The 27466-nt window shown below is 39.8% G+C and overlaps 1 protein-coding gene across 5 annotated transcripts in view; it reads left to right on the top strand.

The window, feature by feature from the left end:
- The window catches only part of LOC120804386 (plexin-A1-like), a 302292-nt gene that overhangs the window by 263546 nt on the left and 11280 nt on the right, over positions 1-27466 (top strand). For 3 of the 5 annotated variants that reach the window (XR_005709443.1, XM_040153823.1, XM_040153825.1), the window contains exons 21-29: positions 2802-3036; positions 10115-10263; positions 16575-16672; positions 17377-17535; positions 19128-19194; positions 23697-23843; positions 24474-24633; positions 25897-26000; positions 26102-26198. Coding sequence is in view for 4 of the 5 variants with exons in the window: in XM_040153823.1 (XP_040009757.1) it covers positions 2802-3036; positions 10115-10263; positions 16575-16672; positions 17377-17535; positions 19128-19194; positions 23697-23843; positions 24474-24633; positions 25897-26000; positions 26102-26198 (1216 nt within the window). In the remaining variant the exon portion in view is untranslated. Of the gene's footprint in view, positions 1-2801; positions 3037-10114; positions 10264-16574; positions 16673-17376; positions 17540-19127; positions 19195-23696; positions 23844-24473; positions 24634-25896; positions 26001-26101; positions 26199-27466 lie in introns of those variants that run through there. The other 2 variants (XM_040153824.1, XM_040153826.1) reach the window with 2 other exon arrangements.

Here is a 27466-nt window from a genome sequence, read left to right as displayed (position 1 = left end):
AACCTGCTTTTTGTATTGATACATTTTGTATTGAAGTCTTACTCTACCTCCAATATGTTGGCATAGAGTTTGGGCTGACCCAGGCAAATCCTCCTCTATCATAAAAAACCTACAAGTTTTTTTCCCATTTCCCCAAAACAAACTAATATTTAAATTAAGTACCTTCCAGCATTTTGTTTCATGTGGAAACATGTTAAACTGCTATAGAAAATGACTGTCGAAGTGCCATTTTCGAGACCTTCAAATGTATGTTTCCTGACTTTGTTATTGTGTGTCCTTTTTCACAGCAGACATCTGACCTGTCACAGGAAAAGCACAGATGTTAGTAATACCATTAATGATGCCTCTGCTCTGGTCGACAGAGCCATCATTAATGGGACACTTGTTCTGTTCAAGTGTCCCACTAAGCCATGACAGTGTGACAGAAGGCCAGCAGGCACAATACCAGGACGCTGAAACTGAAGCAGCTAAATGGAATTCAGCCATCATTCATTTAAATATTTTCACCCGTGATTTTCCCACTCTGACATGTCAAAATGTCCTTTGTAAAAAGGTGGGAGAGGAAATCCCCTCCCCCCGTGTTTAAATTTAAAAGAAATCCCAAATCCCTTCCCATGCAGACATTGATAACATATAATAATTTGCTCTAGTTGCTGTCTTCTTTATGGCACCCATTAAGTGCATATAAAGGATAATCAACAAAAGTCTCGATATATATGAAAATTCCAATTTGACTTGCTAGCCACATGTGGGTACCACAACAAGCCAGAATAAATAAATAAATGAATAAATAAAAATGTAAATCCAATATTTCCTCTTTATAGCTCTGTTCTGCTTGCCCCAGGGAAATATCTGTCTCTTTAGCTGCTAAATGCTCCATTATGTTCACCGGCTGGTCACTACTTTTGTCTGTCTGCTGATTGGTGATGGGCAGGTAGCATACAGTGGATTTCTCCGAGCTTTTTTGATGAAAACAGCAGCCCGATGCTTGTGGAAAGTGGTAATGAGATCTGTGAGCGTGAATCCAAACATTAAAGTTTCGGGCTTTAAAACAAAAACAGCGAGCTGAAAATGCCCCATCAGTTCAAGAGGAACTACTGAGTTGGGTAATAATTCTCAGTGGGTTCATCAGTACGAGTTACACCTATCAAATTATACAACCTGCTGCTAATGACACAATTTTGATGAGACTAGCTTTAATGGTTAAAATGTGTGAAGAGCCTGTCCGATATGTTGATGTTGATTACATGAATACGGTATCACTTTCTGTTAAGTACAAGAAACCTGTAGCTGCTTTAGCTGGTGCAAAGTACATCTACAACTGTATCTGCAGACTGACATGCAATCTCTTGGAATAATCAGTTTGAGTGAGAAACGGTCTTTCTACAACTTAATTAATCCAAACTCATATTGTAATTGGCTACCATTTTCCTATACATTCATTTAGTTCAGCCTGTTTTGCAAACCAAATTTTTTGCAACCTGATCATGTCCACAAAGCTAGTTGGCAGCTTAATACTATACAAGCCAGTTTAATTGTCTCCACTATTGCAAATTTAATTTGTAGATATTGACTACATTGATATTGATATAACAACTTCTCTTCTTCTTTTATTTTTTTAATCAGAATTTGATAATGTTAACATGAAAGTGCACTTATAAGAACTTCAAAGTGCATAATCAAACTTCATTTGAATCGGTTATCAACCTCCCTGGGGGATATCTTGATTTGAAGGATTCCTGTGCTCTGCGTATGTGTGTGTGTGTGTGTGTGTGTGTGTACGCGCGTGTGTGCTTGTGTTTTCTTTTCCCTGAGACACACTGCGCTAATGTAAATGTAGTTAGTCAGAAAAAAAAACAAAAACATTACATGTGTTTGACTTCCCATAATTAGCAAGGCTCCATGGGGAGAGATTTAAATGCTGGTGATTACTTTGTTTGATTACTTATACTGTGTATGACTGTGTATAGTGTGTATGTGTGTGTTTCACTTGTCCAAGTGTGTGTGTATATGACATTAACACTGTCTGTCTCTACCCCCACTGCACTGTTTTAACTTTGTTCAGCCATACACTGTTCACTTTCTGAACTAAATCAGTTTCTTAGAGTTGACAGTAATAAACGAGAACATTAACAAAAAAAATCTATCTTAAAACACAAATATCCAAATATTGAGCCTGAGTATCTGCAGACAATGCAGAGGAATATAAATTATTAAATGGCCTGAGCAAGTTAACTTGTGAGATCTTCATTATCAAGGCCCTCTGAAGCTGCTCCCCTAAAGGCAAGAATCGAAAACAAGTAATGTTCACAGCCAAGGTGATGCAAGCCTCTCCAGTGCTAGCCTGTCAGAGATCGGCCTGTTTAGAGTGAGTACAGAACAGATAAAAATTTAATCATCCTTTTGGTAGAAATTGGGTCAAGCAACTTCTCTTTCATCAGACCACCAACTTTTGATCTCTTAAGACCACCTCAAATATTTTCAAACCATCTGCTGCCGGGGAAAGGTGACTGCTGCCGGGTTTTTATGTCTTCCTGGAAGGTGCTAGTTCAAATTCCCATACTGGCTGAAGAAAATCTGATACGGGAGAGTAAATAGGTAGAAATTTCCTCTCCCTTACTGAGTGCGGTGGATTTGCTTTTGAGCAATGCACTGAACCTCCAGCTCTGATAATGCAGCTGCTCAGCAACCACCAGCAGAAGTCTAAGGTTGCAGCTAACTGTATGAATAATGAAGGAGTTAGAGGAACTTTTGTCTTTTCTCTCTTGATCATTAAAAATCAGCTGTGTTTGTGTCTTCAGATCCGTGCTGGGGGGTTCGAGTACTCCCCCGGGACTCTTCACATCTACTCAGACAGTCTGCTGACGCTTCCTGCCATCATCGGCATCGGAGGCGGGGGTGGCCTGCTTCTGTTGGTCATCATCGCTGTGCTGATAGCCTATAAGAGGAAGTCAAGGGACGCTGACCGCACCCTGAAACGTCTTCAGCTCCAGATGGACAACCTGGAGTCCAGAGTGGCCCTTGAGTGTAAAGAAGGTAGGCAATGGAAACAGTATGAACACTGTTTTTTCCACAGCTTTTTAATTATTATACAATACATGGTATTTATTATCTGAATTAAAACTTAAACTGTTGGAAAAACTGAATAGTCAAACTTTAGGTCACACATGAAATTTTTAGAAGATGGAAAGTAAATAAAGTGTATGGTTGTCTTCTGGTCACTGTTCATAGAATTTTGTTTTTCAACTCCAAAAGTGTAAATATATGAAACACTTCACAACAGTTCGGTTGATGTAGAGACCCTGAAAAGTGTCATGTTTTTAAAAATTATGTAAATCACCAGTAGATTTGCAAGGAGACAGTTTTTATTAGTTTTCTGCAGTTTGATTGACACCAAGGTTGTGTTTGTACACAAAATATGAAGTTGTTACAGCCAGAAGGCAGTTAGCTTAGCTTACCAAAAAGACTGGAAACTGGGGGGGGCAGCTAACCTGGCTATGTCCAAAGGCAGTAAAAGTCATCTACCAACACTAATGAAGACATTATATCTTGTTTTTTTAATCTGTACAAAAGGTTCAATGTAAAAACATAAAAAATTATGGTTTTACAGGGGGGTCATGTGCTAGGCCAAGTGGGAAACCTTGGCTGGAAACTTCGAGGTGAAGACAAGACAAACAACATATAGCTTGTTAATTAGTGAGCTTTAGAGGTTCTAGTAGGTGGATTTTTTTAGATCTTTTTGACAGAGCGAGGCTCCTCCCTAGTCTTTATGGTAAGCTAGGCTAACATTTAAATTTTTCTTTAATGTATATCACGCTGGGTCTATATTTTTTTCAAATTCATATCAAATAAACTTTTCAACTAAATAAAATAGATCGTCCCAAATGTAATAAATTACACTATTTCCACACTGTACTCGCTTCATCTAATGGTACCTACAGCACATATTGGCTGAGTAAACTAGTTTAAAGATAAGCCACTGGCAATGACACTGATTACACTGATTACACTGTGTGGGTCTGCTGTGCTGAGTGACTATGCATGATAAAAAAAGGAAGTTGGAGTTTCATGATATGAATGTGCAATGTTAAAGGATATATCTGTAGACTAGGGGCATTTTATAGCCTAAAGAATAATGCAGAGAGAGAGATGTATGGGTAGTTTTGTGACTAAAGCTGCAGACAGAGTAAGAGACACCATCGATTACAGTTGGATACTGCCTTCATTGCTGACAACGGGGAGTCTGCAGTATAATTTTACTGAGGCAAAAGCATGAGTGTGTCATAACTGAGTCATAGCAAATAAAAAACAATTTTATGTAGGAAAATACAGGGCTGATATGAAATTATTCATGACAGAAGAAACTCATGGCCAGTTCGGTTAGTTATATTACCATCGTCACAGTCAAGCAAAACAAATGGGGCTATATGTAGAGCAGGTTGTTTCCGCCTCTGTGTGTTTTCACTCACAGGTATGAAAAAACATTAGATAGGGGCTTAGTAAAGTGTTGTTCCACTAAGAGAGTCTAGAAAAGCTACAGTGCTCCTTGATATGGATTTTCTAAGAAGACCTGGAAGTGTACTGGCTGGATGGACGCCATTCTTCCAAAAGATTTTTCCTCGTGGTGTTTTGATGATGATGGTGGTGGAGAGAGCTATCTAATATGTCGGTCATCTGTCTGTACGTTTGAGTTAAAACACGCCACAACAGTGCCAGAAAAAGACAGAGAGCATACACAGTGTTGGGAGGTAGATAGTGAGAGAGAGGCTATATGAGGTCAAAGTATCAAGGGGATTGTTTGCAGAGAAACGAGAAGTAAAATGAGTGAGAGGTAAATGAGAGAGACTGAGAGACAGCCCTGGCTGAGAGGCAGTGAGAGGGGACTTATGTGAGGTCGGACTCTTAGTAGCCATGTAGATGACTGATGTAAGGACAGCCCAGGTGTTTACACTTGATATAATGACACAGGCACACACAGTTATGGCAGAAGGTTATAGTATGATTACACTACAGTCATGACACAGTCACACCTCTATCAGCCACCAAGGATCAGTTGTCAAACAAAGCCTGCAATAGCTTTTGATTTAACGTGCAACAGTTTCAAGGAGATCCTTTGCACATTTTCCGACTAAGGTTACATTTTCATTCAGGATTGTGTTCTTACCTTGTAGTTTTTAGATGCTATATGTATTTTTCGAGAAACACAGCTAAAAAAGTCCTGCTCCTTCCTCAATGAGAAGCCAGAGACTATTCCAGTCACCAGAAATAAGTCAACAGTTTTCCAGGAAGTCAAGCATGGCCTTATTCCCACCGCCCCAAAGCACCCCGCCCCGCCTGCTGCACTCCCAGCTGCCCCATAGAGACAAAACGGTGCGTGTGGGCTGAGGAACAGATGAAGTGGGCGGTCGGCTGTGAGTGCGGTAGTAAAACAAAGCGCATGTGCATGAGGTTGGTTTCATTCTAGGAGTGTTTATGGAGAAGAGACAAGCGACGTTTGGTTTAGTCATCCATGAAAAGCAGACATGACACTCTACACTATCATCCAAACTAATACATCATCAGTCATGGATTATTAGTTACATATTAGAAATGACAACTGTTGACTGGCAAGTGTCACGTTTTAGTTCAGGAGGGGTAATATAGATGTTTTTGAGATGCTGCCTGACCAAACAAAATGCAAATGGGCTTTCAATTAAATTCATGGGCAAAGCATTGTTCACATGCCACTGTAAGCACACTTGCTGTGGCATCCTTACACTTCGCTTCGCAGAGTTTCTGTAGACTGAAGTCTTTTTTGTGCCTGTGCACTTAAATCAGAAATACATGGGGATTTTCGCAGGAAAGACCTACCAGACACAGTTTTTATAGCAGCCAAAGTGAAAGCACTTATCAACTGGATGTAGTCTGGTTGAAATTATTGGCACGCCTGAATTTTATGTACAGAATTTAGAATATCACCAGAAATAACTAATTTTGTATAATCAGAATATTTAATCAAATGTCCTATTGAACACCAACAGTAAAATAAATGCTTTCATGTAATGAAATACAAATACACAACTATTGGCACCCTTTTGATGAATTTAAATTGGTTCCTCAAACTAAATAAAAGACAAATGAGACTCACATGTACTTAATTTTCAGTGATCACATGACCTGAATTAACTAATGTATGATGGCTTTATTGCATAAAAAGGGGCTGATTGTTTCCAGTTTCTTTTTCACAATGGCAAAGACAAAAGACCTGTCTGAGAGCATCACAAATGTAATTATCAAAAAACATGACAATTCCAAAGGCTACAAGGGAATTGGCAAAGATCTTGAAATCCCTGTTTCAACAGTTTGTAATGTTATCAAGAAGTTTCACAGTCATTCAACTATTTAAGACGCTTCCAGGACGTGGTAATTAGAGAAGTCTCCAAAGGTTGATGCATATTATGGAAAAAACACCAAGCAAGACATCTAAAAAGCTTCAGGCCTATCTGGAGCAAACTGGAGTGGTGGTTTCAGCTTGTAACATACGCCGCACACTAAACCAAGTAGAGCTCCATAGCACACCAGTGTTGAAAAAAAGGCAAAAAAAAGGCAAGACTGCAAAAACTTTCTTAGATCAGCCGAGGTCTTTCTGGGACAATGTTCTGTGGACAGATTAAGCCAAAGCTCTTTGGGAATGTAGTGCATCAGTTTGTTTATAGGCGATGAAATGAAGCCCATAAGAAAAGAACACCCTACAGTAAAACATGGTGGAGGTTCTATCATGCTGTGAGCTGCTTTGCTGCTTCTGGTACTGGAGGCATTGAATATATCAAAGGAATGATGAAATCAGAAGATTAGCAAGGCATTTTAGAGCGAAATGTGTTACCCAGTGTCAGAAAACTAGGTTTTAGGTGAAGGTCTTGGGTCTTTCAGCAGGACAACGATCCATAGCACACATCTAGCAGCACAAAAGAATGGTTGAAAAGTAAAAGATGGACTGTTTTAAACTGGACAGCAGAGAGTCCTGACCTAAATCCCATTGAAAACCTTTGGGGAGAGCTGAAATCTGCCATTGTAAGGAGGACTCCTGCAAACTTAAAAGAGCTTGAACACATAGCAACGGAAGAATGGCAGAAACTATCACCAGACAGATGCAAGAAGCTTCTAGATAGCTACAACAAACATTTAGAGGCTGTCACTGTCGCCAAAGGTTCTGCAACCAAATATTAGTGAAGGGTGCTAATAATTGTCTGGGGCACATTTTGTGTTTGTATAATTTCACTATTATGCAAGTTTTGTTTTTCTATTTTCTTTTGTTCAGTAACTTTGGACATTGTATTAAAATTATACAAATATTGGTTGATTTTCATTTATTTCTGAAGCTAAATTCTGTTCTTAAAATTCAGTGGTGCAAATAATTTCAACCAGGACTGTAACACCAGATTTATGGTACAGCAACAGGTGAGAGCGAGACTCAGTAGAGTAGGATTTCCCAACTTGTTTTGTGTTCCCGGTTTAATGTTTTTTTTTATCTCAGAAGCAAATCGAGAAGTAAACCCACCAGAACACATTTGCTATTATCTGCTGGTTATTACATTCCTCGTGCTCTCAGTCAGGTCGTCTTATTATGACGTCTGTGCAACTGACTCATTTAAAATCTCGGCAAGTGAAGGGAAATTTGGGGAAATTCAATGTGCCCATATCTTTCACTGATATTTATGGCTACAATGGCTGCAGTTACATAGTCGAGCTTTGAACTAAGTTTTGGGTATCCTGTTGTGTTGCAGTTTTTTTTCTATCTCCGTGTAACTTATTTCCAGGCCATTTTCAAGCAGAACCATTTACCATATGAGTAATAATAATAAAAAAAAAAGATTAATGGATAGAAGAGAAAATAAAAGATAAAATGACAGAGGAAATGGAGTAGATAATGGACTGGAGAAAATGAAAGCAACCCAATGTCTAAAGTATCTCCTTCACTATCTAACCCTTCCTCTCTTCTACTGTATCCTTTTCCATTCTGGTCTTTCTCCTCTTCTCTGCCTTAATCTCCCATGCTGCCTTTTCTGCTCTGCCTCTTTTGTTTTCTCCTCTCTTATCTCCACATCTCCACTCTACTTTCCACTTCTTCTCAGGTCTGACCTTCACCTCCTGATCTTTCGCTCTTCTTCCTCTTAGTCCTAATCACTTATGTCCTCTGTCCCCTGGATTTCCTTTTCTCTCTTTTTTACCATCCTCGCTTCTTCACCTCCTGTTTTTTTTTCCTTCTCCTTTTTTTCTTTTTCTCTTCTTTCCTTTATCTTCTTTGCCCCCCCATCTCCAGCTCTCTTGTGGTCCAAGCAGTCCAATAACAGCTGGGGGAAATTATGCATGAAAACTCATCCATCACTCTCTTAATAATTATCCACTCATGCAATTAATTGTCTTTCCTTTCCAGGAACTTTGTTTTCTGTTTACTGGTTCTGCTTTTTTCTCCCCGGGCTGGTTTTCCCTTTTTATTCCATTGTGTTTTTGTCTTTTTTTGGACAAGCAAAGATCGAATTTGCCGGGGCTAAGGCACCGAAGACGAAATTCAGCTCCTTACATTTTTCAGCTGTGTGGATGTTTTTTCCTTAAGTGTCATATCCAGATTTGTGAAGAAGTTTTAAATTAGACACAAAATTCTAGAGAAATTACTTGCTTTTTCAACCACACAAAGGAACATATCCTTGACTAAAACTATATGAATTACTGATTCTGGATTTGTTATTGTGCTTTAATGGCTGCCTATCCCTGTTTTCCCCTTATGCTTCTGTCTTGTCTGTGTTTCAACTCTCATTTATTGCTTTTGTGGGCTTCTTTCCTCGTCAGAGCTTTTTTTTTCAGCTTTATTGTCTAGCCCCTTTAAAAGACCCAGACAGTCTACCTGAAATTATGCAGTGTTCATGCTCTCTGTCAGCATTACCTTCCGTTCTTGTGTCTGGCAGGCTCCTCATCTGACCCATATATCCTGCTTACGGTGCTGTTGGGATACTGCCATACACTTTCAGCATATTCTTGTGTTGTGATTCTTATATCCACTGTCCATCTTTGTAATCACTGCCATCGGTTGAGCATTTGCATCATACAGATTGACAGCATCAAGCTAGTAGAACTTCGGATCAGAGAGTGCATATAATAAGGAGAAGGTAGCACCACATTGACAGGTGCAGACAATGTGGATGCCTTGACAGTGATTGTAAATATTAATCCTTGATGAATGCCAAAAAAAAGAAGAAAAAAAGTGGTGTAAGATCCTATCATCTAGGATCTACTCTTAACCAATTTATGAGACCTCTGGAGCTCTTTTAATTTTAACAGCTTTTTAAGTCAGAAGAAGTTTGATAAATATTTTTTTATTTTTGAATTTGCGAGTTGGAGTAAAAGTGTATGAATTTTTACTTTTATCTTTCTCTTCAGTCCAAAATTGTACTTTTAGCAGTTTGATAAATATGGGCCCAGGTCCTTGTTGCACAAGGTGATCACTAGCAGGTGAAAAAAGAAGTGGCTGCTGACAAGTTGCATCACAGAGGCAGGACATTTCTCTCTACACCCTGCTTTGGTCAACACCGGAGTGAGAAGCAACAAGGAATGCAGTGCTTAGACAAATGTTGAACCAAAATTTGGAGAAACCTCAAGTGCGTAAGTTCACACAATTTATTCAAAAGAGGTGTCCAAACTATCGACTCCTGTATCATAACAATTTACAAATGCTTCTTTCATGGAACAGTTTATACTCCGACAGTTGTGGTTAAAGAGGAAGTGGATTGTGCAACACAGCTGATACGTTATGGTGGCTTCCTCCATTTGGGAATCTTCAGCTCTCCAACGCTTCAAAGATCAGACTGTTTGCTTTTGGTCAATAGCACAAATTCAAATGTCAGAGTTCACCTTAGTTGAACTCCAGGTAAAAGATCCACATCCACTTCACCCCTGCAGATCTCACTGAAATCAATGTATGTCACATAATAATTGGTTCATGGGACTATTTGATCAAAAACAAACTTGAGTACAGTCAAGGGTCTGCTAGCAGAGCTTTTGGACAGATTACAAAGCCAATCCTTCACCATCCTTTGTACTGACATCATCTCTATTTCTCCATCTGCCTCCTTTTTCGTAGCTTTTGCTGAGCTTCAGACAGACATCCATGAGCTGACCCAGGAGTTGGACGGGGCTGGGATTCCCTTCCTAGACTATCGGACTTATGCAATGAGGGTCCTGTTCCCTGGGATTGAGGACCACCCCGTGCTCAAGGAGATGGAGGTACGGGTCAGTACACCACCAACCGAACTTGAAACAAACTAACCAGAAATAAGCAACTGCAACAGAACCAAGTACTAGGCCACTGCACTGATAAACTAACATCTGAGGAAGAAACATACAGTAGCTGGGTATACTCACTACAATCAGTTCACCTCAGCAAGATGTTACATTCACAGAAGTATTTCAGAGCAGTACTTTGGATGTCGGATTTAATATAGAAATGTCCTCCTGGCTTGACCGTTTATTACCTTTGTAGCCATGCTCCCATGATAGGTTTCATCAAAGACAGGCCTCTGAAAAAGTCTGAGATGTGAGGCAAGAAGAACTCTGCACATGGTTCACCTTAAAGCAGTCCCATAGCCTATATTGTACCTACTTCATTTTAATGTATTCAGCTTGTCTCAATGAATGCGAATGACTTTTCAAGAGCTTTAGTAACATCATTAGTCTGATCTCATGGGACAGATGCTCATCATATTTTCATGATTTAGGGAGGTAGAGTTTTAAAGTAAGAACTGCTTGAAAGTGACTGAAAAGAAATGTTATATAAGAACTACAAGAAGATAAAGAGCTGTAAAGAGGAGAGTGTGCATGTATGGCAAAGAAAATAAAAGATGAAGGCAAAGATATCAAGAGGATTAGAGCAGATAGGGAGAAATAAGATTCAGGGTTACTAGGATTGTTACTTGCATTATACATCACTGTTAATTTATTAATTAAGCTAGTACATGCAACTACCTTGCTAGCACAGCTGAATGGAGGTAGTGAACTGGATTTATAGAGACGTTTTAGTGCTGAGAGAAGTGGAATTAATAGCATGTCAACAGAAACTACCCTCCTCCGAAGCTAGAAACCAAAAAGCCAAGTTTGTAATCAGCAGTATCATTAAGATGTAGAATCTGGTGCTGCTCCATTGACTTTGATTGGAACACTGACTTTTTGGAGTCAAGGAATAATTTGTTTGACCTTTTACAGCTTCATTTAATCATTCTAATCCAGAAAGTAGATTTATATTCCTAGGAAAAAAAAAAAACCCTCTGGGCTTTCATAGCTGCCATTTCTGCCTTTTTTGATTCATTCTTAGTGATTTATCCTCTGCTATTTTTGGCTAGAAGGAACAGTAGTGATTAGTTGAACACAGAAAGAATTGTCCTTGGATACAGGAAAAAAGCCAATTATGGTTTCCAGCCGAGACTATAAAGCTATAACTTAAAACTACTTATATGTATAATATGAAAGAATACAGAGTAGTTGGAGAGTATTCCCCAACGGGAATGTAGCAAAGGGGCAAATGTATTTAAAGTCAACATTTTCCTTCCTTTGTATTTGGTTTGATGCTTTTGCAGACTCATATAAAGTTTTGTGACATAATTTCATGTTAGGGTGCAGTTCAGCAGCATTTTATGGCATACAAATCTAGTATCAAACTTGCTTATTAGATCTAAATCCTTGCAAATCCCTCATTAGATTTAATTAGGTTTAGCTTTCAACATTCATAAAGTTATAGATAACTAAAACTCAAACACTTAATTAAGTTCTGCAATCATCTTTTAATGTCTGAGACACCAAAAACACTAGTTTTCACTGGTAGGCTAATTAATGTTCACGACCTATAGATACAACCCTGAAAATGAGATGAGCAGCATAGAGTGTGAAATGTCGATTAAATGTATTAAAATAGTAAGGGTAGCCTGCTTCTTACATCTAATTTTTCATGAGATACTTTTACCAAACACTCAACGTCCCAATTCAACATTATTAAGCTATTAAGCCTAAAGAATTGACATTATATGCATTAAAGTTTAACTAGGGAACTGCTGATGCTGACATGATGTGATCTGGTAGATCATACCAGATCACATCACATCATGTCATCTCCCAAGAGATAATGATCACCACTCCGTTGGGCTTTTGAGGTACAAAAATACACAGCCAGTACACTTTTGTAGAGTGGTGTTGCAGAGTGTTGTACAGTATCTGTTCAGCCAAAAACAACCTTTGGCTGAGTTCATACAACTTGGAGTACACATTGCAACAGTTATTTGTTTTATTATAGCCATGATGGCATAAGCTACAGGTAAGCTAATGTAATCTCCCTCCACGGATGTTTGTCATTTAACCGGTGAGAGTGGCGAATAGCACTGGCTAAAAATGAGAATTTGCTACCCTCTTACAACTAGTAAAAAAGTGCGAGGAAAGAAAAAAAAAAAGAACGGGACCCGGATCGAAAATGGAACTGACAATTGGAACCCAGCGCTTCCTTGGGTTGCATTTTTTCCAGTTCTATTCTATAAAACTGTTCATCTTGGTCAGGCACAAGGTGCAAGGACTATTATTCCAAACCTGCTACTGATCTTGAGTCTTAAGCCTGAAGTTTTATAGGTTTATAAAGAAACCTAAATATCAGCATTCAACTGTTTTTTGCCCATTTGTCATGCACATGGTTTTGAATGAGCATGCCCTGCAGGTTTGATGAACCTGTCAGCCTAAGAGGCCTTGAAATGTCTAATTTTCTCCGTTTTTGGCAAATGATAGTCAGTATGAGGATTTACCATACATGTGTTCAAGTTGTAGCATGTGTAATAGATCAAGATTTGTACTGGAGACTTGACGTGAGATATAAAGGGATCTTAAACATTTTATAGTTATATCTAGGCCTCCTTCTCTTTCCCTCTGTATATCCTGCAGGGGTTGCTGGCATAATCCAATGGCATGTGTAAACCAATGCTCCTAGCTTTATTGCTCTGTGTGACTGCTCCGTCCCCTAAGCTAGACACCCACACCACACACCAGTTATGCTTTCTGTCTCTCTCTCTCCCTCTCCCTCTCTCTGTCTCTCCCTCAAACACACACTCACACACACACACACACACACACACACACACACACACACACAGCCACACACACACACACACACACATACACACATGCAGTACATGCAGTACATGTACACACATACACAGTTTTGCAGATAGCTGGATGTACCCTTCTCAAAATTCAGTAAAGACTCTGCCTGTGCAGTACTGTGTGTACATGTATTTCCATCTGTCTCTTTCTCGTTCTCTCTTGCTCTGACTCACTCTTTTCAAACACACACACAGACACATCACACTCAGCATCCACCCTGGAGGTCAGAGAATCTCATTTAGCACTTTAGAGAGAGGCCTAGACACTTTATAATGGTACATCGTAGGAGAGAGAGAATAGATATTACAGTGGTACAAAAGGATGACAAAAGAAAGCGAGAGAAAGAGGGAGGTGGAAATGATGTGTGTTTGTGCATGTGTATGTGTGACAGAGATGCACAACGAAAAAAGAGGTGGGGAAATTAAAATAGAAGAAAGACCAGTGATGTGAAACAGTCAACAATAAGTGCGAGGGAGAGAATTAGAGCGATGAGGAAGACAGAGCGTGTGAGCGACAGTGAAGCGTCTTCAGGGAGTTTAGTGTGTTGTTGATGAGTAGTGACAAGTGCCAGCCACTGGAACAAGCAGGGCGCACCTCTGTCACCAACCCTGACACACACACACTGTCCTGCTATGCCCCCATGCTTCTTCCCTCCTCCCCCCATCTCCTCCTCCTTCCTCTGACAGAAGAATCTCTCTCATGCTGGGCTGCTTCAGGGCAGTCTGATTGGACATTTTTAGAAAGTTCCTTGAACAGATAAAAAGCCAGAGTTTCCGGTGACAGCGGGTTGTTGAAGCGTTATTAAAAGATTCGGTCAAGGGCTTTCAAGTATTATAACTGAGTCAGCAACATGGTGAGAAAAAAAGTCCGAAGACCTGAGCCATCAAAATGGGGCATTTACATACGTTGTTACATTGCAAAAGTGTAATAACAAACTGGGGTCAGGAAAAAAGCTAAAGCCACAGAGAAAAACAATGTGTGAGTACACAGGGAGCCCAGACTGCTAATGTGCGTGGTCATTGGTCAGGACCAGTGATTAAAAATCTCGTCTTACCGATTTTCAACTAGAGGATGCTTTGAGCCATCCACCCCCTGAAGTCAAGAAGACAATTATGTCAAATTGTCTGCAGCGGGAGAGAGAGTAGCCAATCAGTCTTGCCTTGTTGTTTGAAAGCCAATCTCAGCTCATCATACGGTGCTTGCAGATGTTCTCAGAATCTCTCTTTGTTCAGACTGAGTCATAGTTTTATTATGCATATATATATATATATATTTATCCTCTATGTTATTTTCAATATTTGGCCTTTGATTGCGCACACACCAGTTTCACATGGGTGTCCATGCCCATGATATTGGGTTGGGGGGAGGCGAGGGGTTGTAAAGCCTTACAAACAAGCCTGAAAGATCCCCTCCAGACATGTTCTAAGAATTTAAAAGTGCTTTGACTGATAACTTGTTTGTGGCTTTTCTACGTCTTTGCTAAGTTTAATTAACTAGTTAAAATTCTTAAAATAACATCTACTCCCTCATACTCATTGAAAAATAAACAAATGAAGTAATTTAATTTCATCAGTTTATCTAGTGGACACAAGATGTCTCCTGCTACTTCACTGTAAACTCTGTGTGTGTACACTGGAGGCTTCAAGTTTCTACACCACAGGTCAATTCAATTTGATTTATATAGCCCCAAATCATAACAGGGGTTATCTCAGGGCACTTTTATTATAGAGCAGGTCTAGACCGCACTCTATATAATATTATTTACAGAGATTACATGAGCAAGTACTTGGCGACAGTGGCAAGAAAAAACTCCCTTTAATGTGTAGAAACCTTGAACAGAACCATACACATGCAGGTTCCGCATAGAGATGAAGAAGAAGAAGAAGAAGACGACTAATAATAATAAGACTAATCATAATAATAATAATAATAATAATAATAATAATAATAATAATAATAATAATAAGCGGTGGGTGTTGAGCAGGATCATGGGGGCAGTAGGTGGCCCACAGTCACAGATCCAGACTCTGCAGCACCAGGGGCAGAAATACCTGCAGAAAGCGACAGGAGGAGAAAGGAAAGAGACGAGAAAACACAAAATTACAGGAGAGAGAAGGAGTCAAGTTAGTAACGAGCACTGATGGGATATGACTGTGTCCAGATGTAGAGGAAGAGGAGGAATGAGGAGATCGATGCATCATGTGAAGTCCCCCAGCAGTCTAGGCCTATAGCAGCATAACTGGGGGATGGTTTAAGCCAAGCCTGAGCCACCCCTAACTGTAAGCTTTATCAAAGAGGAAGGTTTTAAGCCTACTCTTAAACGTGGAGAGGGTGTCTGCCTCCAGGACCCAAACTGGAAGATGGTTCCACAATAGAGGAGCCTGACAACTGAAGGCTCTGCCTCCTATTGTACTTTTGGAGACTCTAGGAACCACAAGTAAGACTGTGTTCTGGGAGCGCAGTGTTCTAGTGGGGTAATAGGTACTATGAGCTCTTTAAGATACAATGGTGCCTGACCATAAAGGGCTTTGTAGGTGAGGAGGAGGATTTCAAATTCTATTCTGAATTTTACAGGGAGCCAATGCAGAGAAGCTAACACAGGAGAAATGTGATTTCTTTTCCTAGTTCCTGTCAGTACTCTTGCTGCAGCGTTCATCATCTAGAGAGTCTTTAGAGACTTGTTAGGACAACCTGATAATGAGGAATTAAGATAATCCAGCCCAGAAATAACAAATGCATTGACTAGTTTTTCTGCATCCTTTTGTGTCAGAATGTGCCTGATTTTTTGCAGTGTTATGTAGGTGAAAAAAGGCACTCCTTGAACTTTGTTGTATGTGGGAGTTAAAGGACTTATCCTGATCAAGGAGAACTCCAAGATTCCATAATAGTGGTGCTGGAGGCCAGGGCAAAGCCACCTAGAGTAACTATATCATTAGATAATGTGTTTCTGAGGTGTTGTGGGCCAAGTACAATAACTTCGGTTTTATCTGAGTTTCATAGCAGGAAGTTGCTGGTCATCCAGGTCTTTATGTCACACTTACTGTTGTGATGTCACAAATTCATGTCCATACAAACACATCTTAAACTGGGATTTAAACTGATCACAGAGAAACTTTCCCTCTTCAGCAGATTGTTGTAAAAACAGCTTGTTAGTGTCAAAGTCGGCACATACATCACTCTGCACTGTGAAGCTCAAACTTTAAATACCCCGTTGTAACTTGTCATTGTAGGATCATGTGATTCTTTCTAAAACTGAGGATCATAAAAGGCAGCAGATTTTTTTTTTTTTTGTACAGAGGAAAAAAATGACATGTTCCTCGATAAAGAACGGAAATGTTTACATATAGAAAACTGCTCTATACTCCCAGCAGTCTCTGTCGTAACTCATCGTTCTCTGTATCTTTCTTAAGGTCCAGGCAAATGTTGAGAAGGCACTGACGCTGTTTGGCCAGCTGCTGACAAAGAAGCACTTCCTGCTGACGTTCATACGAACCCTGGAGGCACAGAGGTCTTTCTTTCTTTCTTTCTTTATCTCTTTCTTTCTTTCTTTTTAGTTTGAGTTTTCCAAATTCCAACAATTTTAATAAACAACATCAGCTGCTTTTGAAAATAACATAAAAGCAAAGTAAAAGCATTTAGAATATTTGCAGCTATGGGAATAGGATCGCGTAAATGCGGGACGGTCAGTGTAGCAGTTGAGAGCAGTTTAGTTCAGGATGACACCTACTACAACTAAGTGAAATATATGGTGCACTTAATGCTTTAAACTGTGTGCTGTATGCTTCATGCTGCTTTTATCTATATGTAATTCATTTATTTATTTTGGAATAAACAGCTTACTTACACTTTTAAATACTGGGTAACATGTTTTAGCCACAAAAAAAACTGTCTTTGACAGTGTGCTTTTATCATATACTTTAATTCACAAATATGACATGAAAGGCTGTCCTTTCCCTTGGATTAGGACAATAAGGGCAATTTCATAAAGAGAGTTAAAACATTTACCTAAAATTACCATAAAGCACTTAGTCAGACGGTTTATGGCAAAAAAGAGTTATAACAGCATTTAATTAGGTTTAATGTACATTAAAGGTTAAATGAACTATTATGAGGTTGATGGTGCGCATGTTTTGATGAGCAGCTATAGATGTGACTCAACAAAAGCTGGGGACAGAGATCTCATTTTATTAAAGAGACTCCATGTTTTCCCAGGTCCTTTTCAATGCGGGACAGAGGCAACGTGGCATCTCTGATCATGACGGCCCTGCAGGGGGAGATGGAGTACGCCACCGGAGTCCTGAAACAGCTGCTGTCCGACCTGATAGACAGAAATCTGGAGAGCAAAAACCATCCCAAACTGCTTCTCCGGAGGTGAGGAACATGTGGAGAGACAGGGAACAAATATAGACTACACTGTAAAACATCATAGTGGAATTTAGTGGAATCTAATAATCTCTTATCTTTAACTTAATGTAAGTATACAATATATGTAGCCTACATTTTTTTTTTTTACTCAAGTTGATTTCTACTTTCATTTTCAGAGCTTTTTAATTTAATACCTTTAAGGGGACCTATTATGCTTTTCCTTATTTTCTCTCATATATGTAACGTTACATTGTCGGATGTTCATATTAAATGTGGCCTTAAGGTAAACATATGTAAAAGTAATCCCTATGAGACAAAAGTTTAAGTGTCAGACTGTCCTTTCTACTTGCATGATGGGCTGACATCAGCTTGTCGTGGATTTCTTTATCTGGTCATCCGCTCCAACAGCTCGTTCTTCCAAACCACTGTACTTGAGTAGTATCATAGGTGTTTAATGTACTCCAGCATACAGATACCCAACGGCACAGGTTTACTATACTGTCGTTCTATCTTCTGTCACGGTGGTGCGTGATGAAGATGAATAAGGTTCAGATAAAAGTTCAGAACTAATTTAAAGACTTCTCCCTCCGCAAATGAGACAGCATAATAAAGCTCTGATCAACAACAGCTTTAGTGATGTGGAAAATAAAAAAACACACGATGAGAGATTCTTACAGAATCATAGTCATTGTTACCAAAGCATTAGGTATAATATTTGATAGGCAAGATCGATCCCACCACAGATCTAGACAAAGACTTCATATGAGGTGTGAGCAGACTTGTGTTGGGAGGTCAAATTAAAAGCAGAAACCTGGGCTAGTCCGGCCTGCCCTTACTTCCCCTTAAAGGATCCCGTATCAGAGTTATAGTGCTTTATTTTATGGGTCTATAATTTTCTAAAAAATTTCCAAGATATTTGCTGGAAAAAAACATGTATTTTGTTGATACGTTATTTGTAATAAATAAATTCTCATTAATTCCACTCAGAGAGTCTTTTAGTCAGAGCACAGCAGATCAGGTAAACGTACAAAAATGTGAAATTTGGTCACAGCCAAGCGTGCAATTCAACATAGACTGTATAGAGAGTAACATTCCCAGTAAAAAATGAATAATGAATTGATATTTACTTGGGTTTAAATCAGTGGTTCCCAACCAGGGGATCAGAGGATACTTGGCTGTTTCTGTTGAAGAAAAACAAAAGGATACTTTTACCTCTTGAGGGCCACAACAATCCTTCAAATGACATGCTCACAGCTCATGTCCACACTGAGGCCACTACCTTGCTTTACGGGCTCACAAGACAAGAAGGCTGCTATCCACTGGTTTAAGAGAACCAGTTCTTTTTCCGGAAATCAGCAGCTGCTTCTCAACTCAACACAACTAAACTCTAACGAAACCTTATCTCTATTGTCCTTGGAATTAGTACCAAATTAGGTAGATCTTTCCAAGAAACGTCCTAGGAAAATTAAGAGGAAATTAAAGATCCAAAAACTCTATCAGCCACGCAAATTGTTTGTTTTATAATCATGTTACTCGTTAATTTGTAACTTTTCTTTTTAATGTTGTGTTATTTTTTCTTCCTTTCCTCTGTGTGCCAGAACGGAGTCTGTGGCTGAGAAAATGCTGACCAACTGGTTTACATTTCTCCTGTATAAGTTCCTCAAGGTAAGGCACAATCACATAAAATCTTCGTTCAGTCTGTTTGCTGTATCTTTTAAGCACTAAATAATAGTCATCCTGCAAAGTGGATTTATATTGTTTTTAAGTGCATTTATACAGCCTGTGTGTTGGAGAGGTTTATTAAGTGCCCCTGGCTTATGTTATTTATCCATTGCATTTATCTCACTGAGGTTATTAAAAGGATTTTCCTGTTTGGGCCACATATTTTCTTGCCTTACTCGTGCATTGCACATACAATTGATAACCAAAACCTTACAGCAGCACGTGTTTCTTCTCTTCTCAGCTCTTTTAATGTCCCTTTTTTTGCCCACAGTTCTTCGCCGGTCTAATAATTTCACTCTTGTAGCTGACACATTCACATCTTCCTCTCTTCCTCTGATTTCTCTTTCATCTGTGTCATTTCTTTTGTCATTATCCCGCAGTCAGTCTCCTCTCTGCCTCGAGGTCATTTTCCTTTCCAGGGGGTGCAATGTCAGTCATGCTGTCCCCCTCTCTGTCCCTTCATCCTCACTGTCCTTCCTCCCTTCCTCCTGTCGCTCACTTCTAAAGAGCCCCTCAAAGAGAGAAAGTCCAGTCAGAAAATGGTTTCTGATGTTTCCCTCTCTCTCAGTAGTTACCCTTCTCTCCACACTCTAATTACAAATTGTAAGACTTGAAGTTGTCCTTATATGGCATTATAATCCTAATCACATTATGAGTGCCATGTGATAATTAATATAGTCACATATTAATCGAAAAATGTAGCGGGTTGGGTGGTTAGGCAGTGTAGATAACAACATTAAATTGGGTGATTACAGTGCACACATCTATAATGTGCTCACAATGTGTCAAAATAAAGCACAACTTTTACTTTTTCTGTTTATTTCCCTACAAAATAATAGAAAATCCCGTATCCCTGACCTGTGCATTGCTGATTTATAGTTTCCACTGATTGTTAGCAATGTACCCTATTCATCTCCCTGTACAGCAAAAGCTATCATTATATCCTGACAATGTAAATATCGGCTTACGATTAGGAAGTTTTAATGAAGGCGGTATGAGTAGAAAAGGGAAATTTCGTAGACAAGCATCCAGCAGCCGAGCAATGAAAGCAGAAAGCTGAAGCGAAAGCGTAATGGTGTGATGTATGCTTGCGCTGTCTAGTTAGCAGATACCCACCTAATTGGCCCAGATGCTAACAAGGTTCCTAAAGCTTATGGCGTTGGAATGAGGAAGGGAAGAGAGACAGTCAGTAGGGAGAGAGGAGAGGAAGGGGTTAGAGGTGGGCGTCAGAGGTGGTGGGGAGAGGGAAGACGAATAGAGGGGTGCATGACAATTAGGAGTTAAGAAGAGGAGGGCGAAAGGGAAGGAGAGGCAGGAAGGAGGTGAGAGAGAAGGAGGTAGGAGCTAAAGAGGAAAAGGTTGTATAGTGTAAGGAACATAAAAAGAGGAGCGAAAATGGAGGAGGGATGAGCATTCAAGTAACAAAAGATAAAGGGTGAAATTAAAGCAGACAGTGGAAAAGACATTGGTAGCAGGCAATCCACTCTCCTAGAAATGACATTCATATACAGTTAATTTGCAAGAGCAAATACATTTTGTAGAACATGATTTCTGAACAAATTGTGTTTCCCATTCACGTAATGAGGATATGTTACTAAATTACACTGTCGGGGGATCCCAAGCCCAAGGTTGGGAACCACTGACATAGGTGATTTTTCTAACCTTAAAGGTTAGAAGAGTTTTCTTGTAAACAAACAAAAGTTCTGGTTACATTCACTTTTTTTTCAACAGAGCGCACTCTGCAAATCCTTGGGGGTCCAAAAGTTGTACTGAGTGCATTTTCTTCCTTGTAAAAAACATTCACAAAGCTGATAGTGCTACTACTAGTCGAAACCTCCACAGGGTACCTTCAAAGTTACTTAAGGAGGAACAAACAAGATGACGAGAGCCACACTCATCTGGCTTTACAACATCATACAAATTTCATACACTGTCTTGTTTCCATAGCAAAGGCTGCAGCGTGCGTAAAGATCATTAGTTATCGAGATGTATTTTCAAGCACAGTTTTTACGAGACTCTGCCTGTAAGAAACAGGCCTGTAGGTCATCTGTGCAAGCAGCTTATTACGAGCCATAGTTACATTTTATTGTCAGTCGACCTCTAGTGGCCGTAGAAGTTACGACTGAAGGAACAGAGAAAGTTAGTTGACGCAGGAGGACTAACCAGGCAGTTTTTGTGCCCTAGCCTAACCAAACTTTGTCCGTTCCGCAAACCTTAACCGCATGTTTATTAATGTTACCATGACAATGAATTTCCAGTATGCCTGCCACTGGTACGCCCCTGTGGCTCGTAGCCGAGAGTAGGGACTAACGACTTATATGGTTGCTCAAGCTGGACAATTTAAAGCCTTTGTCAGAATCAAATAGCATGAAACAAGGCAGACATTATCTGACTAAAACCGGTAACTACTACCTCAGTCGGACATGACGTATAATTTACTGGTGTAACCTGTTATGGTTCTTAAGACCCAAGAGATTAGCATCATATACAGAATCAAAGTAGCCAGAGGAAGAACATAGTCTCTGTGTGAATGTAAAAGAAAGAGATAAAGAAAAATAGAGAAGGAAAATTAAATAAATGCTAAAGGGTTGAAAACTGGTGTCACATGAGAGAGAAGGAAAAAAGACAGAAAAAAGGAGGAATGTGTGTTAGAAACAAAAAGCGTTGAGTGTGCTTGAAGGTGAGACAGATAAATTAGTACTTTTCACTGTTCTCCTCTGGACCTTATGCGTCTCCAACAGACACACGCACACATGCACGCGCGCACACACACACACACACACACACACACACACACACAGTCTGAAGTATCTCCCTGAGCACTCAACAGTCGATCATTAAACTCTCGTCAGGATGAGTACTGGCCGTGATGTGTCCTCTCTCTCCCCTCTAAACTGATGCTACTTCAGTCGGGAGTGTTTTCCTTGGGCCCAAGTGATGACTAATGACACTATTGATTGGCAAGTGTCTTTGATGGGGGGAAGAGTTGGAAACATATTTATAACATCACTGTCTAGTTTCACAAGCTCTCAGATGTAAAACAATGGGAGAGACCTGAAAACATTTATACATAATTATATAATGCTGTTTTCATTCTTTCAGTCCTCTAGACACAAAGCTAAGAAAAGAGATGTTTACATAAAACCACATTGTCTTTCACATTTTTAGACATCATTTGAAGAAGATTTTAAGGTCTGATTTCTAAAATCCCATTGCTGCACTGCACCACTTGGTGCAAAAATGTCTTTTCGGCTGTATATATTTAAATGTGTGTCTACTTTTCTCCTTCTTTCTGTCAGTATCTTACAGGCTTGAATCTGCCTACAGTGTCAGCCTGACCATTTCAATATCTGGTTTAGAAAATCTGGTACCAATTGAAGCCAAATCCAGTTTGTTTGACCGGTCACTTCACGGTGTGATCGCAATGAAAAACTCATATTCAAAGTCTGACTGTGATACTTCTTCACTAAATAGAGAGAGAGGGAAAATAGATGCAAAGTGTTATGAGATGGACCAGAGAGTATCACAGCACAAGTAAAAGACATGCTAAAAGACAAAATTTTATGATTTTAGTTTTTTAATCTTTTAATAATACAGAGCAGCAGAGAAAATTTGGTCTGAAATTTAACTTAAAGATTTGATTTAAAGATTTTACACCAGGGAAAGGCAGGTGTAAAAGGAGTGAGGGAGACACACAGAGTGAGAAAGAAAGAAAAATGCAAATTCAAAGATGCCTAAAGTTAGTTTACCGGAGCTCTCCACTCAGCAACACAAGAAAAAAAAGCCTGCAATGCAACAAAGCGCCCCGTGCTATTTTAGCACAGTGACCTTCTGCTTATTTTTCCCCACATTTAGTGGCTCACTGTAGCTGAAGATGACTTGAGAATTTTTAATTAATATTACCTCATGTATAGCCCTCTGGATGAATGCGCACTTGCAGTTGCAAATGTGTCTTCTCCCCAACCAATATGACAAGTTCAGCAGCAGAGAACACTTTTTTGTAAGGTCCATTGCTCTCTTGACATTCACAACGTGTGTCAAAACAGCCCATTACCTTATTTAGTGACACTGTTAATCTGTTAAGACTGCAACTGGGCTCATTTACATCTAGTCTCAGTAAATAGCGCACTAAACTGAAAAAATTGCAAACAAAATTTTGCACCTCTGGCGATAATTTGTGATAGGCTAAAATATTCCCGCGAGTTTTTGCAAATGTTTTCATAACCTGGCTTTAAATTGATTCACCATGTTACTATTAAATACTGTATTTCAACACATTGTACTATATTTTCCCCTACCAGAGGGTCATGACGCCCGAGACATATTTTTCTCTACTCTTTGCTTTTTTTGTTGTGAATTGCCTGTTTTTATTGTTTAAAGAAATAAAATCACTTTTTTGGTTGAGCTGCTGGCAACGTGTCTCTTTCTGTTTTCCCCCTGACAAGGAGTGTGCTGGGGAGCCTCTGTTCATGCTTTACTGTGCCATCAAGCAGCAGATGGAGAAGGGACCCATAGACGCCATCACAGGAGAAGCCCGCTACTCCCTCAGTGAAGACAAGCTCATCAGGCAACAGATTGACTACAAAACACTGGTCAGTGAACCTTCTGTGTATTGAGGCTCGTGTCTGTCTGCCTTGGTGTGAATCACAGCATGAGTTGTAAAGTTTTAGTCACTTTTGACAATGACGAAAATTTTAAAGCAAACTCTAAGCAATCAGCAGTAGACATGTGGGACCCTCCTTTTCCTAAACTGATCTGAATTCTGCTGTGGGGCAGGATTTCTGCCAGGGTAAACATGAAGCTTCAGCATCAGTTGTGTTTGGCCTGAGAATGTGATCTGGCCGTGAACCGGCTAAACTACTGCTCAGCGTTAATCACATTGTCTGTCCAAGCAAATCACTTCAGGTTTGGATTTAAAACATACAGACAAACCTAGTTGTCAGCAGCTAGTTGTCTGCTATAGTTGTTTTGGTCCGCAACCAAGTGTGAATCCTGATCTATTATTTTCCCAAACAGTCTGAATGGACTAGGAAAATGTCCAGGTTATAAAATAGCTGCTGTAAACAAACTAGGTGTGAAAATGCTCACAGGTACATTCAAATGCACCTAAACAATCGTCTAACCATCTCACTAGTTGGCAATGCTCCTGCAGTGTCCCTACTTAAACCTTAGTTCTTTTATCTTTTTCCATTTCCATTTGTTTCTCCCTGTTTTTCTGCCAGACGTTGCACTGTGTAAACCCAGAGAATGAGAATTCCCCGGAGGTGACAGTCAAGTGTCTGAACTGTGACACCATCACTCAAGTCAAAGAGAAGCTGCTCGATGCTGTGTACAAGGGCAGCCCCTATTCACAAAGGCCAAAGGCCTCTGATATGGACCTGGGTAATACAGCACTGTACATGCATGCAAATTCCAGTTGTGTGAGACATGTGCACAGGTGTAATTACTGTAGGTGAGAGAACATGCTGCAGTTTAACACACTGTTTTAGCTTGAACACACCCCCCTTAACATATTACACAAGATATGTAGATGCAGATGGCCAAGATGGTGGGCCATAGCCGCATTTGTCTGAACTGCTAGTTAATGCTGGCAGATACAGCAGAGGTAATGGAGAGTGGCAGGATAGGGGATGTGTCTGAGTTGAAGAGAGGGTATAGATTTGTATCAGACACTTAGGTCAGCACTGTGCATACTCCGACTATTCCTCTTCATCACGCTCTCAGTCTCTTTGCAGATTTCAAATCCAAACTCTCCACATTGCCGCGAGTTCATTTCCGCTTATGTATGCCTTTGCACGGGAACATTATCTATCAAAATTAGTGTGACCTTGCACTTCAGGGATGTGGAGTACAAGGCAATTATTTATTGGTTCTATAACAGAGGATTATTGGATTTTCTGTGGAAAAGGGTGAAAAACTGAAGCTGCAATGATCACTATAGTCCAGGACTAGAATCAGTTGATAGTCAAATCAGTTGATAGTATAATTAAACTTGCATTAATTCATTTTATTTGGCTGCTTGGAGGCAGCGCAACAACCTGAAAACACAAAGTTAACATATTATCCCCTTTTAATGCTCATTTACATATACTGCAAACACAGTGTAACATTAGTATTAATTTGGAGTCATGTTCCCATCTCCACCAATTCCTGAGAATAAATATCTGGCTCTTTAGCAGCGAAGTGTTACATATATTCACCAGCTAGTCACTAACTGTGCCATTTGGTGATGAGCAGGTAGTGTACGGTGGGTTTATCAGAGCTTTTTGCTGAAAACAGATGCCTACCACTTCTGGCAACGCGTTTGATGAGAGCCTTGAGAGTGAACAATAAAAGGCGCAAAGCCTTAAAAACTAAAACAATGAGCTGAAAAATGTTAAAATCTAAAATGATCCATAGAGCTGAGGGGAAGCGCAGGGTCTGGTGAGCCATTATTATTCTAATAATATTGATTTGAGCAGCTTTAAGTGATTACACATACAGTAATTTACTTACTTAAAGAAGTGAACGAGTACAATGAGAGACATATTAACATCAGATACACAGCAAAAAGAAATTTACTACAAATACAGAAAGTCTTCAAGTTGCACAGTTGTGAATAGTTGTGTGTTCGTTTCTCTAAACCTCTGTTCCCTCCTTGCGAAGAATGGCGTCAAGGTCGGATGGCCAGAATCATTCTGCAAGATGAAGATGTCACAACTAAGATTGACAATGACTGGAAAAGACTCAACACACTGGCTCACTATCAGGTACACAAACACTAACGTGCACTCAAAACAGGCACAAGCAAGAGTCGACAGCTGACTCGGTGTCATACTGTGAGTATTTTGGTGTGTGTTTTGTTGTGCAGGTAACAGATGGTTCAGTGATCGCCCTGGTGCCAAAGCAGAACTCAGCCTATAACATCTCCAACTCCTCCACCTTCACCAAGAGCCTCAGTAGATACGGTAAAGCTCCCATTCTCTTCTTCAGTTGATCCTGTTTAAATCATTCTGTCAATGATTCCCATTCTCTCACTGCCTTTCCCTTTGTTTACCGTGGCCACGATTGGGCTCCATTCTTCTTTCCCTTTCACCTTCAATCCTTTTATCCATTGCTATCAGCCCAGGCCATGGCTATTCCACAGCCACTTCCAAGCAGTCCATAAATGACAGATATTAAAGCAGACACCTCAATCCCCAGCTGACAGAGTGAAAGAGAAGAGAGAGAAAGAGAACACCTGGCAGTCAGACAGACAGATAGACAGAGGCCCAGTATCATTATGGTATGCTTCACGAGAAAATTAAACTATGTAGAAGATAAATTATTCTGTCATAAAAAAACTGGACCCTTGTCTGATACGAAGTCGTGATAACCGTCATGTAAACACCGTTGCCTCGTGCAGCTGCAAACTTTGCTGATGAGAGCAATGAGACTGAACCAAAACAGTAAAAAAAAAAACAGTTGCAGGCTGGAAAACCAAAACAAAAGAGCTCCGTTGAGAAGAGGAGAACTGCAGACTCAGGTCGTATGTCTCTGTGGGTTCATGACTACAAGTGACCCCTTTCACATTCAAGTAGTCAAGTGATTCAGTGTTAAAATAGAAATATTGAGCTGCTTTAAATCTTATTTCACAACAAATTTCTCAAATTCTGTAGTATCTATTTGGGGGCACCTTGACTTGAATAAGAATGGAATGTTTGGATCAGTGTATCACACAAAACCTACACTGTTTGAGTAAATTAGTGAAGAGAAATGTAGTTTAGGTAAATTCAGTTTCTAAAATCAAAGGTTTCCTTTTCATTAATCATCTCACACTACCAAAACGCATAGCTACAGCAACCTGCTTAACACTAAATAAATTTTAGAATTTGTGTGGTTGCATGTTCATTTTTGCTTTTTGGTTTGAATGTGATCATGTGGGTGTGTGCTTGTGCTTTGATTTGTGTGTGTGAGCGTATACGAGTTGATGAACAGACGTAAATGTGGCCACCAGTAGCCGTGATAGTTTTGGAATCAAAGCCACTCAGCACCCTGCTGGCAAGAGCAACAACAGTACCAGACACCACCCCACTCAGTCTCTTTCACTTTTCTATCCTGTGCTCTCCCATTACTCTCTATTTCACCCCTCTTTCCCCTGACCTTTTTGTCTCTCTGTCCATTTATCCCCCCCCCCACATTCACTCGCTGCCCTCCTCTCTGCACCCTTTCAGCAAACATAAAGGGATTGCAGCAT

The sequence above is a fragment of the Xiphias gladius genome, chromosome 18, assembly GCF_016859285.1.
Source record: "Xiphias gladius isolate SHS-SW01 ecotype Sanya breed wild chromosome 18, ASM1685928v1, whole genome shotgun sequence".
In the NCBI taxonomy this organism is placed as follows: domain Eukaryota; kingdom Metazoa; phylum Chordata; class Actinopteri; order Istiophoriformes; family Xiphiidae; genus Xiphias; species Xiphias gladius.
The sequence above is the reverse complement of the archived record's forward strand: the minus strand, read 5'-3'. Positions and strand labels throughout refer to the sequence as shown.